At 36.6% G+C, this 14,401-nt stretch overlaps 2 protein-coding genes across 3 annotated transcripts; both read left to right on the top strand.

Moving 5' to 3' along the window:
- Positions 1–897: 897 nt before the first annotated feature.
- On the top strand, positions 898–11,041 carry omd (integrator complex subunit 5 omd). Of its 2 annotated transcripts, none has more exons than XM_076114104.1 (17): positions 898–1,192; positions 1,598–1,742; positions 2,094–2,204; positions 2,579–2,751; positions 3,010–3,130; positions 3,933–4,109; positions 4,740–4,898; positions 5,344–5,656; positions 6,389–6,566; positions 7,065–7,179; positions 7,637–7,860; positions 8,370–8,528; positions 9,348–9,464; positions 10,075–10,243; positions 10,391–10,530; positions 10,644–10,728; positions 10,811–11,041. In XM_076114104.1, exons 1-17 carry the CDS (start codon positions 977–979, stop codon positions 10,948–10,950), a joined length of 2,742 nt encoding a protein of 913 aa, XP_075970219.1. In that variant the 5' UTR covers positions 898–976; the 3' UTR covers positions 10,951–11,041. The 2 variants fall into 2 exon arrangements, with proteins under 2 accessions (XP_075970219.1, XP_075970218.1); XM_076114103.1 differs by having other exon boundaries at positions 8,370–8,534.
- Positions 11,042–11,277: 236 nt separating this feature from the next.
- Positions 11,278–14,382, top strand: LOC142972799 (GPN-loop GTPase 1). Its single transcript, XM_076114097.1, has 9 exons — positions 11,278–11,474; positions 11,555–11,680; positions 11,888–12,055; positions 12,591–12,787; positions 13,106–13,306; positions 13,402–13,454; positions 13,556–13,638; positions 13,755–13,895; positions 14,228–14,382. Exons 1-9 carry the CDS (start codon positions 11,396–11,398, stop codon positions 14,305–14,307), a joined length of 1,128 nt encoding a protein of 375 aa, XP_075970212.1. The 5' UTR covers positions 11,278–11,395; the 3' UTR covers positions 14,308–14,382.
- Positions 14,383–14,401: the final 19 nt, after the last annotated feature.

Here is a 14,401-nt window from a genome sequence, read left to right as displayed (position 1 = left end):
ATAGTGAAGTGGCCATGCATAATAATTCATGTGAACCGATTATCGAGTACGATTGCGGTTAAAATGTAATCGATATCGATAATCGATAAAAACTTTGAACTAGGTACTTATTGACAATATCAATTTTCGCTACAGTGAATAAATAATGTTTTAAGGTTCTAAAAATAACACTCAGTATTAAAACTATTCATATATTTATTCGCAATCTGTTTCGATTGACGAACAGGAAGATACAAACCAAACAACGACGCGATTCACAAGATGGCCAAAACGATTTATTATTTTTAACAAGTAGGTAGGTACTACGTTTCAATCCCTAGTACTGAACGTTTCGTTTCATGTACCTACCTATCTAATTTTAGGTTATTGTTTTTTCAGTGGCTTTTTTTATTTATTCATTATGTAATACGCATGTTTTAAATATGATTTAAATATAATCAAGCGTTATTGTTTGCTTTGGTAATTAATTAGTAATAGTTTAAAAAAATATATATTTATCTGATATGTTGAAAGTAGTATGAGTGTATTGGATGGAACACATTCAATGTACCGTACCGATCCTAAATGAAATGGACTATAGTCTGAGTCTGAACTCTTGTACAAAAATTAGCAACTGTGTTTATATACGAAATCAAAACGAATTTTAAATTATACCCGTAACTTGAACAAGACTGAGTTTTATTTTACACACACATATTATATGAAGGTAATAACTACATATTTACTCCAAGGAGGCAAATAATATATTGTAATGGCGTGGCTTTCCGAAATAAATAATTCTGAAAAATTAATCTATGCAGCTAAACTTAAAATTTAAAAAGGTCTGTCATTTAGCCTTGACACGATAGGTACACGATACGATATGTCACAAACGTCACTGTCATATTAATGTCATTTCTTATCCCGTCGTTGTTGCGTCCGCTACGGGTTGTTTATTTTCCTCCTAAACTAATATATGATTTGCCAGTGAATAGAAATGAATCCTCAAAGCAAAACCACGGCATTATCTGCCGATCTGAACAATTTTATATATGGTGTATCGAGACGTAACGCTCAAAACGCGCCAGAACTGACGAAGACTGGTATAAACCTTCTGAAGAACTTCCCGGCGGCAAGAGATGCCGTGTTGGAATACTTCGCTATGGTCTTCCACGATGCTGTGAATGTGTCAATCAGTCAGAACGACTACGAGGTACTTATTTATTTACATACAGTCGGCTTTAGCAGTGTTTGCGCCGCGATATTAAGGTTAAGTTATTGACTAAGTTTTAGCAAGATAACAACTTTGCTAGCTGCAGATGATTGGCCAGCAAATTTGTTCTTCTTCTGGCTTAGTGGGTACAGTGCACCAATAACTCTGAGTAGAACTTTATAATGCAACTTATTATCATAACTTTTAACGTTTAAACTGTCGCGTTGCATGTTTAATATATATAATGAGATACAGGAATAAACGCGACCACGCATTTTACTTTGGTAGGTTACACTTGCTGTGGTCGTAGCTATGGAGCTCAATTCACATTCAACCTTATTAGCTGTATACATCTTAATGTTTGGGTTTTTGTGAGAGTCAAGTAACATGTTGTTCATATTTCAGGCTGATATGGGTAATGGTTCCCTAGAAAGTGTGAGTATGATTGGACCAGAGCTCTGTAGTCTTGGACAGTCATGGGCTCCATTCATCGCTCCATGGTGCATCAATTTAATCATGGACATTGCTACTAAAAAGTCAAATGTGCCAAGTAAGTATATTATTAGATGTTTCCATTGAGTTTTTCAGAAAGTCATTTTGTTTTCTGGGGGAAATGAAAGACAGTTTCGAGCTTTGGGGATATAACAAGCCTTTTAAGTGTTCATATACTGATGAGTATGATAAAGTTTAGTTTCAAAAAGAGCATATTTTTACTTGTGTTTTTAAAGTAAGTATTATGTTTTATTTTCATATTGAAGCATTATAATAATTACTTGCTCCAATATGCATGTTATATAATAATATGTTTTAGCTTATAGAATAAAGTTTAAACTTTTCTTTTTCTTAGGAAAATTTATCGATTATTTATAAGTATTAACATTGTTGTTTGTTTTGTTCACAGACACAGCTCTTCAAAATGCTGATCCAGTTAGGATTTTGCTAGATATTACTACACAAAACTTGACTTTACTTAACTCGGAGGAGAGAGCTAAATGCATAGACATGATGCTAGGTAAATTATATGTTACATGCAATATTATTGGGCATTAAATAGTTAATATACAATTTAGACCTTGAATTTAAAAGATTGTGTTTGTATTTGTTACAACATCAACAACTTGGTGATGTTTGAGTTTAACTGTGTATCATGAAATTAATGATTAAATCAATCAAATAAATAATTATGGTGGGTTTCACCGCCTTTAGATATAATCTATCTGATAAATATAGCTTACTTACAATACGACATATTTTTGCATACATTTGTAGTCAAATTTAACAAGTCAACACTTATTTATCTCTACAGTGCAATAGATTAATTTGACTTTCACAAGTTTGCTAAGTGAAACAGAGGCACATTTATTCTCTTTTTTTCTTTTATTTCAGGATCCTGGGCATGTTCCTGGGCAGTAGGATGGGTGGGCAGGGCGGAGCCGGCATTAGTTGCTCCTCGGGCCCTACAGCTCGGCGCTGAAGCTGCTCGCGCCGTACTCGCACATCTAGCAAACCATCCTCCTGCTACACACCATGTTCGAGTGGCACTGCTTGATTTGTTTCATGTGAGTTTTATTTTACTAAATCTATTTTTTTCTATGTATGTTTATCCAGGATTAGGATTTTCACTCAAGGTTTATTATGTAGGTACATAGTATAATGTCCTCCTAGCCAACATTCGGCCGTGGTGGCTAGTTTAATAGAAATCAGCCATATGATAGATATGTAAATTAAGTAATAATGTTTGTGTTGCAAATAGTAAATGTTCTATAATTATAGTTAGTATTTATTAATTTAGAATAATAACATGCTATTTGTTTCAGGAAGCAATAAGAGAGGACAGTAAGCCTGAGAAGAAAAGAGATGTTATACCATACTTACTTACATTAGCATCTAAATCAGACATTGTATTGAAAGCTCTCACTCAAGACATTGAACAGACGTGTAAGTAGAACACAATTGTTCTGACTGTTTATATAACTAAAGAATATTATACCACTGATACTAGCCGTTGATCAGGTAGAAAGACACTTATTTCGACGATTTTTTATGTAAAATATGACTAATCTATTTATTGTCTGAATGGGGCTCATTTGTAAACTTCAGATGACAGCTTTTACAGTGAAATTATATTTAGCTTAGCCTTTGTTACAAACTATGTTGGAGTCGGCTTTGAAATTTGAAATTGGTAAACCAAATACGACTGGCATTAACGTCTTTAAACTATCGCAGCTTGTACATTTATTATATACATGTATTGAAAGAGGCGCGGTGAAAAAAAAAAATTAAGGTTACGACACCTTATTTATTATTTGACTCTTCAATTGAGTTGCATAATTAAGACTCATTGTGTATTTTAGTATTATGCTTTTGGACTTGCTAAATTTTATTGAATAGCTGTGACCCGCGCAACTTCGTTTGCGTCACATAAGATGAAATGGGTAATAACTTTCCCCGTTTTTGTAACATTTTCTACTGGTACTCAGCTCGTATTGGTCGTAGCGTGATGATATATAGCCTATAGCCTTCCTCGATAAATGGGCTATCTAACACTGAAAGAATTTTTCAAAGCGGACCAGTAGATCCTGAGATTAGCGTGTTCAAACAAACAAACAAACTCGTCAGCTTTATAATATAGATTTGACTCTTCAGTTGAGTTGCATCACTAAGACCCATTGTGCATTTTAGTACTATACTTTTGGACTTGCAAAATTTTAATGAAAATGTTTTATTTTCTCTCCCGCAGTGACGGACGAGGTAATGAAGCGCCTATGCATAGTGTGCAGCACTCAGTTGAACTCGTCCGCGTGGTCGGACGTGACGCCGGCCGCGCTCGTGTCGTTGCTCCTGCGGGCTGATGTCCGCTGTCTACTGCTACTGCTGCGACACGCACTTACCAATGTGTTCTGTAGACAGTTGCTCGGTGAGTATTACAGTGAGAATTATTAACGATTCCGACGACACCTGTACCGAGAATAGGTCATTGACAATTACTTTTCATTTTTGTTTGTAAGGAAATATTATCGTCAAACATGAAACTCTAGACCCGCCGATACGGCGTCTTGATGTGAATATTCGCTTCGAAAACAATCAAATTAAAAAAAATCTAACTTATTAATTGCAACAAACGTAATCCAGAGATCTTATTTACAGTAAAGTTTCACATATTTCGCCTTTACAAATTTGGTTTCTTTAATTCTTCGAGGTGGTTTTTTGAAATAAAGAACCACTGACGCAAGCCGGGAAATAGATAGCTTCTCCATAGCCTTACTTTGCCCACCAATCGAACAAATTGTAAAAAATTGGACACAGAACATCAGCCTAATAACGTCATGCTGTTTTTTTGCAAACAAAATTCCACCTACTAGTGGTCTGTAAAAAATAATCACTTACCCTCTTATTTATAAAAATATACTAAGTTATAAAAGGCTTATAAAGAATTTTGTTTCTTCCACTCCTTAGCGAAATGAAAAAGAGAAGACACATTTTAGTAGTTTTTTAACTAAAATAGTTTTATAGTGTGTTTATAAATAAGAGGGTTACTTTTTTACAGAATACTTGCTTCAAAAGTTGGAATACGAGAGTTTATACCCGGAGAAAACGATACCTTTGATCACGAGCGCCGCTGAAGAAATAAACATTGTGAGAGATAAACTGTTAGATGGAAACCAGTTGGAGAAGTATTCACTTGCTAGAATACTTATTGTAGTCAGTAAGTATTATTAATTTAACATTCCAATTTTTTTCTTGACAATAGTGATTTAGCTTTTTATTTGAAAAACAGATAAATACCTATTTCATTATTAACTTAACTTTATATTATTTTGTATTTGCATTTTCGTTGTACTGCAAATTTGTCTGGATAATTTATTATTATTGTTAACACTGTTAACATAAAAAAAGATTTCTTGAATCCATAACATATTAAGAACTAACTCAGTACGTTTGGTACAAAAAACAGTCAATCGTTGAAACTTACTCTATATTGACATTGATTATTTGGTGTGCCTTGTATATTTTTAGAGCCTATTTTCTATCGTTTCATATCAATAAATTCAAATCAATTGTTATTAAACCAACTGTTAACGTATTTGTTTATGCATATTTATTACAGGCGAAACCTCAAAACAAATCATTAAAAACTATTTTATTTTCAGGTTACAATCTCCCATCAGAGTTCGTAAGCACGATCAGCTATCTACTGCAGTATTCCCGCGATGACTGCACCCTAGCTTTACTAGTTCGTATAATATCTGGCACTATAACGATGCATGTGCCAAGTGATTCACCGGACATAAGTATGGACACTGAGAGATACCAGAATTTTATCAAAACGGGCGTAGAGTATGCCCTAAGAGATGCTATGTTGGCTGACAATGAAATAAAGAATTACTTCATTGAAGGAACACTGGCTAGCGAACAGAAGACCTATTTGCATCACTTTTGTTTGAATATTATTAAGTTGTTGAGGTGAGTGACCATCGTGATAAGATTTGTAACATTTTTTATTTCAATCAAATTCAAATCATTTATTCATTTAGGTTAAATATTGATATTTATGATAGTCGTCACAATTACTGAATCTACCACTAGCTCGGAAAGGGGAAGGCCTTTTGAGAAGAGCTAGCAAGATTTATTTAATGAAGCAACTATGTTATTGGTTTCGTAGTGCTCTTTTTTATTTTATCATTCTTTATTTAACGTGTGCTGTAAAGGTGAATATTAATTGTACTGGGAACAAACAGACAAATACATATAATACGGCACCCGCAACGTGAATGCGTTCCGTGTCGCAGGAAGCTTTACATTTTATGTCGATACGACAGAGGCGTCCGTCTGCCCGTTCGCGATAAATAAAATGTGGTAATCAGATTTTCATGTGGTTTTCAACAATGGACAAAGCGATTGTTTACGAGGGTGTTGTGTTGACGCGGAGTATCCAATTGGAGGTACCGCGTCCTGGCCACTTTATGGTGACTGTCGAAGGCACACTGTCAGGTTTTTAGTCGGTATGCCCAAATTCCAAAAGCCGGAACGCTTTGCCGGCGGGAGAGCCCGACAGACCCCCGCTTCCTCCCTGGAGCAGGAAATGCAGTAATGCATTTTTCTGACGAAAAAAAAGGAGGGTTTTGTGTAAAATAACTTATTAACTTGTACGAAGCCTGGTCAGTGGTCACTAGTATAATTTCAAATGTCGCGTAGATGGGAGAGCTCGGGGCGCGTGCCGCACCTGCGCACGCGGCCCATCGGTCGCGCCGTGGAGGCCAACCTGTACCGCGTGGGCGGCGCGCTGCAGGAGCGCGTCTCGCTGCTGCGCGCGCGCCCCGCCGCCACCATGGCCGCGCTGCCCGAGATGCCCACCTGCCACGCGCTCGCTGAGGTTCGTACTCCGCACTGTAAAGCTCTTTGTCCTAAGTGTTTTACGATAATAGTCTTACCCTTATATTAGTTTTCGATAAAAATAGTCTTAATAAATTTTTTAATTAAGTTTTTTACTAATCCCCGACATAAAAAGAGGGGTGGTATAAGTTTGACGTGTCTGTCTGTCTGTCTCTGTCTGTGGCATCATAACTTCCTGAACAGATGCAGTGATTTCAATATAGTTTTTTTTTGTATTAAAGGTTACTTATATGCGAGTGTTCTTAGACATGTTTCATGAAAATCGGTTGAGCCGTTAAAAAGTTGTAGGGGGTGAAATTGAGGAGAGGAGAAGAAATTTACTCGGATGGGGTCTCAAATAGCTTCGTATGATGAGAAAGTTGGTGGTGGGAATATTAGAACGGCTTAACCTAACTAGCCAATCTATAAAAAGTATGAAAAAAAGTGTATAAAATCGGGGGATTTTTCAATTTTTAATTTATAATTATTGTTATCGCAGGTTTTAGACAGAGTGGACATGTCAGGAACGAAAGCGCCTCCTCCGAGCGTCGAAGTTATTCTGAAAGTGGTGCAAGCAACCGTCAAGTACTTCTTCAGATGTTTACATATCAAAGGTAATACTTTTACTTTAGACCAGCTATGGATATTGAAATAGAAACTTGCCTTTTCCGTGCCTAGAGTACCCCAAAAAACTAATTCAAAATATTTTTTTTACGTTCTTATTTCACCTCTCTAAAATAGCTTTTCAGAGGTAATTTTGAAATCATACATTTTCTAATCTTTAGCACTTAGCAGGTATCTGACACTTAAATAATGACTGTGAATAAATTTAATAAATAAAATTTGCTGTTCGTTAGTCTCGCTAAAACTCGTAAAAGGCTGGACCGATTTAGCTAATTTTGGTCTTGAATTATTTGTGAAAGTCCAGAGAAGGTGTAAAAGGTGAATAAATTTGAAAATGCGCGGTATTAAATAAAAACAAGAAAGGGTGAGCAGAATTGCGCGGGTCAGCTAGTCACTGATAAAATTGTTAAATAAAATTATCAAATAACATTATTTTTTTATTCCTAGATACAATGGAGAAACTCCGTTCAGTAGCGACAGCGTGTCGTCTGCTCCGCAAGCTGTGTCTCCACAGTAAACTGGCTCGATCTCTCGCGCTGAGAGAACTGTTAGAAACGGCCATGTTCCGTGAAGATGCCGCCTTTGGTAGCCGACCAGTGATCGCTAATACTTTAGCGGCGGCTAAAGACTGGACCAACGATGATTTGTTGCTGCATTTGAATCAGAAACATGTAAGTATAAGTAACTTTGGCTTTGACGTAGATTGTATGAAGGAATAATAAATAAATAAATTTAACCCATTAATGTCCCACTGCCGGGCAAGGGTCTCCTCCCTTAATGAGTCCTCCACGCTGGCCAAGTGCGGGTTGGGGGTTGTATGAAGGAAGACTAAATCTATATTTATGGGCATACATTTTCGCGCTCTTCTTTCTTTTGAGATTCCGCCAATTAAAAGATTAACTAGCAAAGTAGTTTAGATTTGGAATCATAGAAATACCTAGTAAAAGTGACACCACAAAAGGGCAGAAGCATTTAATTATGATAAAATTAGAAATGATGTCATTTAAAACCCGGAACACGCTTAAAAAGTGTTTTATTTCACAAATATCATACAACAAGGTCTATCAATATAAATTTGTTTCATCATTTAGCAAAAAATACCAACCGAAAGGACGAAAGAAAACGTTACATATTCTATATATATTAATAAATTATTATAGTATATTTTTCTCTTTCCCAGGGCCCAATAACGCAATTAACACAAAGTCACACATCGGTGTTCCACGCGGGCATCATCGGTAAAGGAGTTCGCAAGCAAAGCGAGCTGGACGCCAACGACATACCGCCCATACTAACGACCAACAACGAGTTGTTGATGGGCGCGCTCATGTCTTGCATGGTAAGCGTAAGTACAACAACCGTTTTTGTTTTGTTTTGCTGCTTTTTGGGATTTTGGTTTTGTATAATAACTAGCGGCCCGCCACGGCTTAAACAGTTATAAATAAATTAAACCCATTACTGTCCCACTCCTGGGCAAGGGTGTCCTCCCGTAATGAGGGAGGGTTTAGGTCTTGAGTTCACCACGCTGGCCAAGTGCGGGTTGGGGACTTTGCATGCCCTCAATAAATGTAATAAACAGTTATTTTACTACTTTTACACATAAGCCGTCTCTTTAATCACTATATCTATTAAAAAAGCGGTATCAAAATGCGTTGCGTAGTTTTAAAATCTAAGTGGACAGACGTAGGAAGCGATCGAGAGTGATAGCGAGAATGAAATTTTATACTCAATGTCAGGCGATCAATTTTAGTTTTGATGTATTCCTCGCTATTCCTACTTTCCTACTAATATTATTAAACGTTTTTGAGCATGGATGTTATTTTACTCTTTAACGAAAAATGGATTTTGTAGAAATTTATTTTGGTTCGCACTTTGCTTGTTTGTATTGTTTTTAAATGTAATATTATAATGTTATAATGATGTGTTTTTTTTTGTATTAGTTACGTTAGCATGGAATATAATCTACTAAAAGTCGAATATGTTATTGTAACTCTTATCATTTCTGTTTGTATGTAATCATTCACATAAATAAGTTCTAAATAAACGTTTGTAAAGCAAATAGACATTAAAAATTATGTATGTTTATTTGTTATTGGGAAATAGTATAAGAAAAGAAAAGTGAGAGCAGAAACTACTTTTTTCTTACCATTTATTTTAGGATGGCAACAGTGGTGTAGTAGAAGGCGCGACATCAATATCGTTACTTTTAGTCGAGTTGGTGTCCCCCGACGTCATGTACAACGGTCTGCCTTGGCCTGATGAAGATTTTACCAAGGTAATTCACATTACTTTTTTTTTCTTTTTTTAAGTATAAAACTAAGAATAAGTTACATTTAAAAGTTAGGCTGTCTTTTATTACAAATGTTTGCAATAAAAAGAAATGAAGATTGGTTTTGTTTGGTGGTTTAAAGTGTTTATCCTCTTGGAATTTTAATTTTGAATAGTTGTATAGTGTAGTAATAGTTAATTTAAGGGCTTGGCTTGACTGAACATGTGGGTGCGGGCGCGGATCCGGCGCGACGTACTTAAACATATGAAATTTTATCGTAGCGTCCGTAGTGGACAAGCGGGCGTGCGTTCCCGCACCCGCGTGGTCAGTCTGGCCGAGCACTCGAGCTTGAAACTGCGTAAAGCGAATGTTCCCTAAACACGTACGTGCTCACGTCCGTGCGACCGCAACGGGGCCCGTTGCGGCGATTGGATCAAACGCAGTGTTGCTAGTTCACGGTGAACGCACGGTGCTCGGCTCGCCGCGACGGGTGTCCGAGCGGACGACCGCGTTTGACAAATTTTGTATGGGACCGCGTGGGCCTTCGCATATCGCAGTTTCAGGCCTTAGATACTATAATTTTACGTTGTCTATCATTATTATTGGTACCCGGCAGCAAGTGAGCATCGAGCGCGAGCTGTACATGCGCGGCGCGCTGGAGAGCTGCGCCGTGGCGCGCGCGGCGCTGCGGCGGGCGGCCGGCGCGCGCCCCGCGCTGTGCCTGGCCTCCGCGCTGCTGCGGGCCACCGCCGCCACGCTGCTGCACCGCCTGCGGGCTTACCTCGGTCAGTACTTGCACCCGGCACACGACGACTACTCAGCTGCCGTTGTTACAGCCTACTGGCATGACCCTGCTATCGACCGATCACTTAATCGGCGATCTAAATTGATGGAAAAAAAACTGGTAATAATAAATTATTATTCTGTTATAGACCGTCACACCCAGTCGGCAGAGATGGCGAGGGAGCGTGTGGCCTTAACGGAATTGCTCTCCACGATGACGTTGGGTCAATTATTACCGCATCCACTCAGCCATATGCTTGAATTGGCGCCTGAACTTACAGCCAGTGAGGTACGTATTCTTCCAACTCATGGTTTTTTTAGAGAAATTTATTTTTCGTACATCATTCTATTTTAATTAGTCGAACCGATGTGATGTTTGTTATTTTATTTTGTCTTTTACAGATTGTACAAGTTCTCCGCGATTGTTTGTGGAACTACACAAGAGATCATGTGCCTTCGCCAGCGCTATTTACTTGTGATGCTACCGGTAAACATGGTTTTGATTTATACTTCATATGATTTCGGTATTCTTACATTATTGTTCTTAATCTTTTTTTTATTTTATGCAGGCCTCCATTGGCGCGACCCATCTTCGTGCAAACCGCCCGCCACATACACAGATACCCTAAGATTGATCATACAGAAGAGAATCTCCAAACTCGGCCACATGTACCCAATAATGTTTTTAAATCTCGAAAAAGAAAGTTAAATGAAACTTGTTCTCTAAATTAGTGTTAACTGTACATATGTAAATACTTGACTAAGCAAAGAAATAAAGTGCCTATCATGAGTACAAAATGTGTCTTGTTTTTTATTAGAAATTTATTTTTTAAATCATTACAAATTAAAGAACTTCATTCAAATGTACTAATATTCAAGAAATTATTCTATCTTCTCCATTGATGATTAATCGTGTTAAACGAGGAAATAATATATGGATATTTAGTCGACTCAATTTTATTATTTTATTTATAGTTGACGTATTTTTAGTCAAGCTAATGGCTTTCGCCCATCTCTATTAAACGTCAATGTCAAAACTCAAATGTCACTTTTCGTGTTTCATACTCGTTATCGTTACATGGAAACAAATTGTTTTATTTTACTCGGGAACTGAAAGTGAAATTAAATATACAAAATTGAGCATCACACAAAACATGGCAACGTCTACAAGTGATAATAAACCCGTAGCAATGGAGGAAGATTCGAGGAAACCGATATGTTTGATCATTTTAGGTTAGGAATTCGTGTTATTGTTTTTCTACCAAACTGATTCAGCATAACGTCGAAAAACTAATAATTCGGTGTGTTTCAAGGTATGGCAGGTGCTGGAAAGACCTCCTTTACAAGGAGACTGGCCGGAAAAGTTGTGGATAACGCCAGACCGTATCTTATTAACTTGGATCCGGCGTGTAGAGAAGTGCCTTATCCAGCCAACATAGGTGCGTAATTTGTCACGAAAGTTTTATTCTAAGTCACGATCTTATTACTTTAGTCTATTATGGGCATTGGTCATAGTATGAAAATGCTTTATAATATGTACTTATCTCATTTTATATGGTATTAATTATCTAATTCTCTGTGATTATGCCGTGTATTATTTCACGCTCATATAAGTGCTTTAGAAAAAAGCTAAGTTATATTTACAGACATAAGAGACACAGTAAACTACAAAGAAGTAATGAAACAGTATGGATTGGGACCTAATGGTGGTATTGTGACAGCCTTGAATCTGTTCTCAACAAAGTTTGGACAAGTTGTGGATCTCATTGAAAAGGCGGGCAAGAAACATAAATACTGTATCATTGATACACCTGGTAAGTTTATGATAGAATTTTAACCTATAAAACAGAGACAAAAGTATACTCTAAGGTATTAAATTAAAAGTTACCTTAGTTTGACTTAACTTACTTTAACTTTGAAGTTTTACCTAATGAAAAACTATTTAAATTAGTATCTACTAGCTGACCCGCGCAACTTCGCTTGCGTCACATAAGAGAATCATAATTTTCCCCGTTTTTGTAACATTTTTCACTGGTACTCTGCTCCTATTGGTCGTAGCGTGATGATATATAGCCTATAGCCTTCCTCGATAAATGGGCTATCTAACACTGAAAGAATTTTTCAAATCGGACCAGTAGTTCCCGAGATTAGCACGTTCAAACAAACAAACTCTTCAGCTTTATAATATTAGTATAGATTTAATTTGGTTGATATATTAAATCATATTGTCCTTGTTGACATACCAATAATTGATGCATAACATTATGCAATCGTAGCTATGAAAATTTTAATTATTTTTATTACATGAATCAAGGCCACCAATTAATCTAATTTCTTGTTATTCCTCAGGTCAAATAGAAGTGTTCACATGGTCAGCATCAGGCACTATAGTCACAGAGGCATTGGCGTCATCATGTCCGACTGTAGTTGTGTACGTGATGGACACAGTCCGCAGTGTATCACCCGTCACATTCATGTCAAACATGTTGTATGCTTGCTCTATATTGTACAAGACCAGGCTGCCGTTCATTGTGGTGATGAATAAGGTGAGATATGTTTTTTAATATAGTAATTTTGGTTGGTAAGCCACTGCTACCAGTTTTTTTCACCGCTTTTGTGTGTACTTTAGTTCCAGTACAGACTTGAAGGGGTAACTTGACGAATTTTACTTGACCTAATTGAAAATTCGTAATTTTTAAACAGGCTATGCTAATGCTAATTTTAATTGATGCCAAAATACTTGCCCTAGCAAAGGTTTTAACTAACAAACACACCTGCATTTTAGGCCTGAGAATGAGTGTCTGTTGCAATTTATAATGCATGTTACCAGAGTAAGTTAAATCTGAAAATATTTTTTTTAACAGACTGATGTAGTAGACAACACATATGCAGTAGATTGGATGCGTGACTTTGAAGCGTTTCAAGAAGCGCTGGACGCAGAGGGCGCTGGTGAGACGGAGGGTGGCAACACTTACATCGACAATCTGACAAGATCTATGGCGCTCGCACTTGACACATTCTATGCTGATCTTAAATGCTGTGGAGTCAGTGCTCATACTGGACAAGTTAGTAATATTTAACACTTTCATTGTATAAGAAAATTAAAATGAATTTTAGAAGTTGTCCTTGACTGATGAGTATTAATTATTTATGTTTGCAGGGTTTAGACGAATTCTTCAAATTGGTTGATGAAGCTGCAGAAGAATATGAAAAGTAAGTAGCCTTCTCGTATATATATCATATATTATGTATCATAAATATTTGAAAAAAAAAAATCAAATTAAAATTTAACATTTTATAACTTGTTATTTCAGAGAATACAAAGCAGATTGGCTTAAAATGCGTGCTGAAAAATTAGAGGAAGAGAAACGTAAAGAAGAAGAATTGAAAAATAAAGGTAAATGAATGAATATTGAACTATAAATGTATGCAAGTAAAATATGTTTACAGTACCTAGATATTAAAATATCAAAGCTTGCTTTTCATTTAGCTTATATCAACTTATAATTCTAGGTCCAGATGACACAGTGATAGATAAAAAGAAGTTAATAGAAGAAGTGTCAAGTGGTCGTGAGCTGAACGACATGTATCTGAAACACCCAGCAAACGAGAGCTCCAGTGACGAAGAGGGCACGGAAAATCAACCTGAAGTCGGTAAGTAAATCAACAGCAGAATTTTTAAATTCAATTTATGCAGCCTATGTAATAAGGTTGTCGATAACTTTCGTGTAAGGGCGCTAGTCGTCCTGCACCTGAAAAGTCACCAGTTGTGTTTAGTTTCAGTCCCTCCGTGTAATGACAGTGACGGAATAGAGTGTCCTTATGTATTCACATGCTTGGACACTAAATAAACTCCAACAATGATTATTTTCTTACTAGTACAATTTCTGCATTTAATAAATAGTCATTTAGAATATTGTACTGCTTGGATAAGATAGTAGAAAGTTTCTGCGCAATTTTTATGTGTATTTTTTATTGCATTACAGACGACAAGCCGGCCGATGTGGCGATGTTCCAAGATTTCATCAGAAAACACGTGAAACCCAATAACACAGGGAACACGTAATTTTGTTATGTTATCAAATAAGATCTGTACATATAGGTAAGGAAGGATATAAATAAAAAAATAACTTTTTTAAAAGGCGCTTTTTTCTTACATC

The sequence above is a fragment of the Anticarsia gemmatalis genome, chromosome 5 (assembly GCF_050436995.1).
Source record: "Anticarsia gemmatalis isolate Benzon Research Colony breed Stoneville strain chromosome 5, ilAntGemm2 primary, whole genome shotgun sequence".
NCBI classification, from domain to species: Eukaryota; Metazoa; Arthropoda; class Insecta; order Lepidoptera; family Erebidae; genus Anticarsia; species Anticarsia gemmatalis.
The sequence above is the reverse complement of the archived record's forward strand: the minus strand, read 5'-3'. Positions and strand labels throughout refer to the sequence as shown.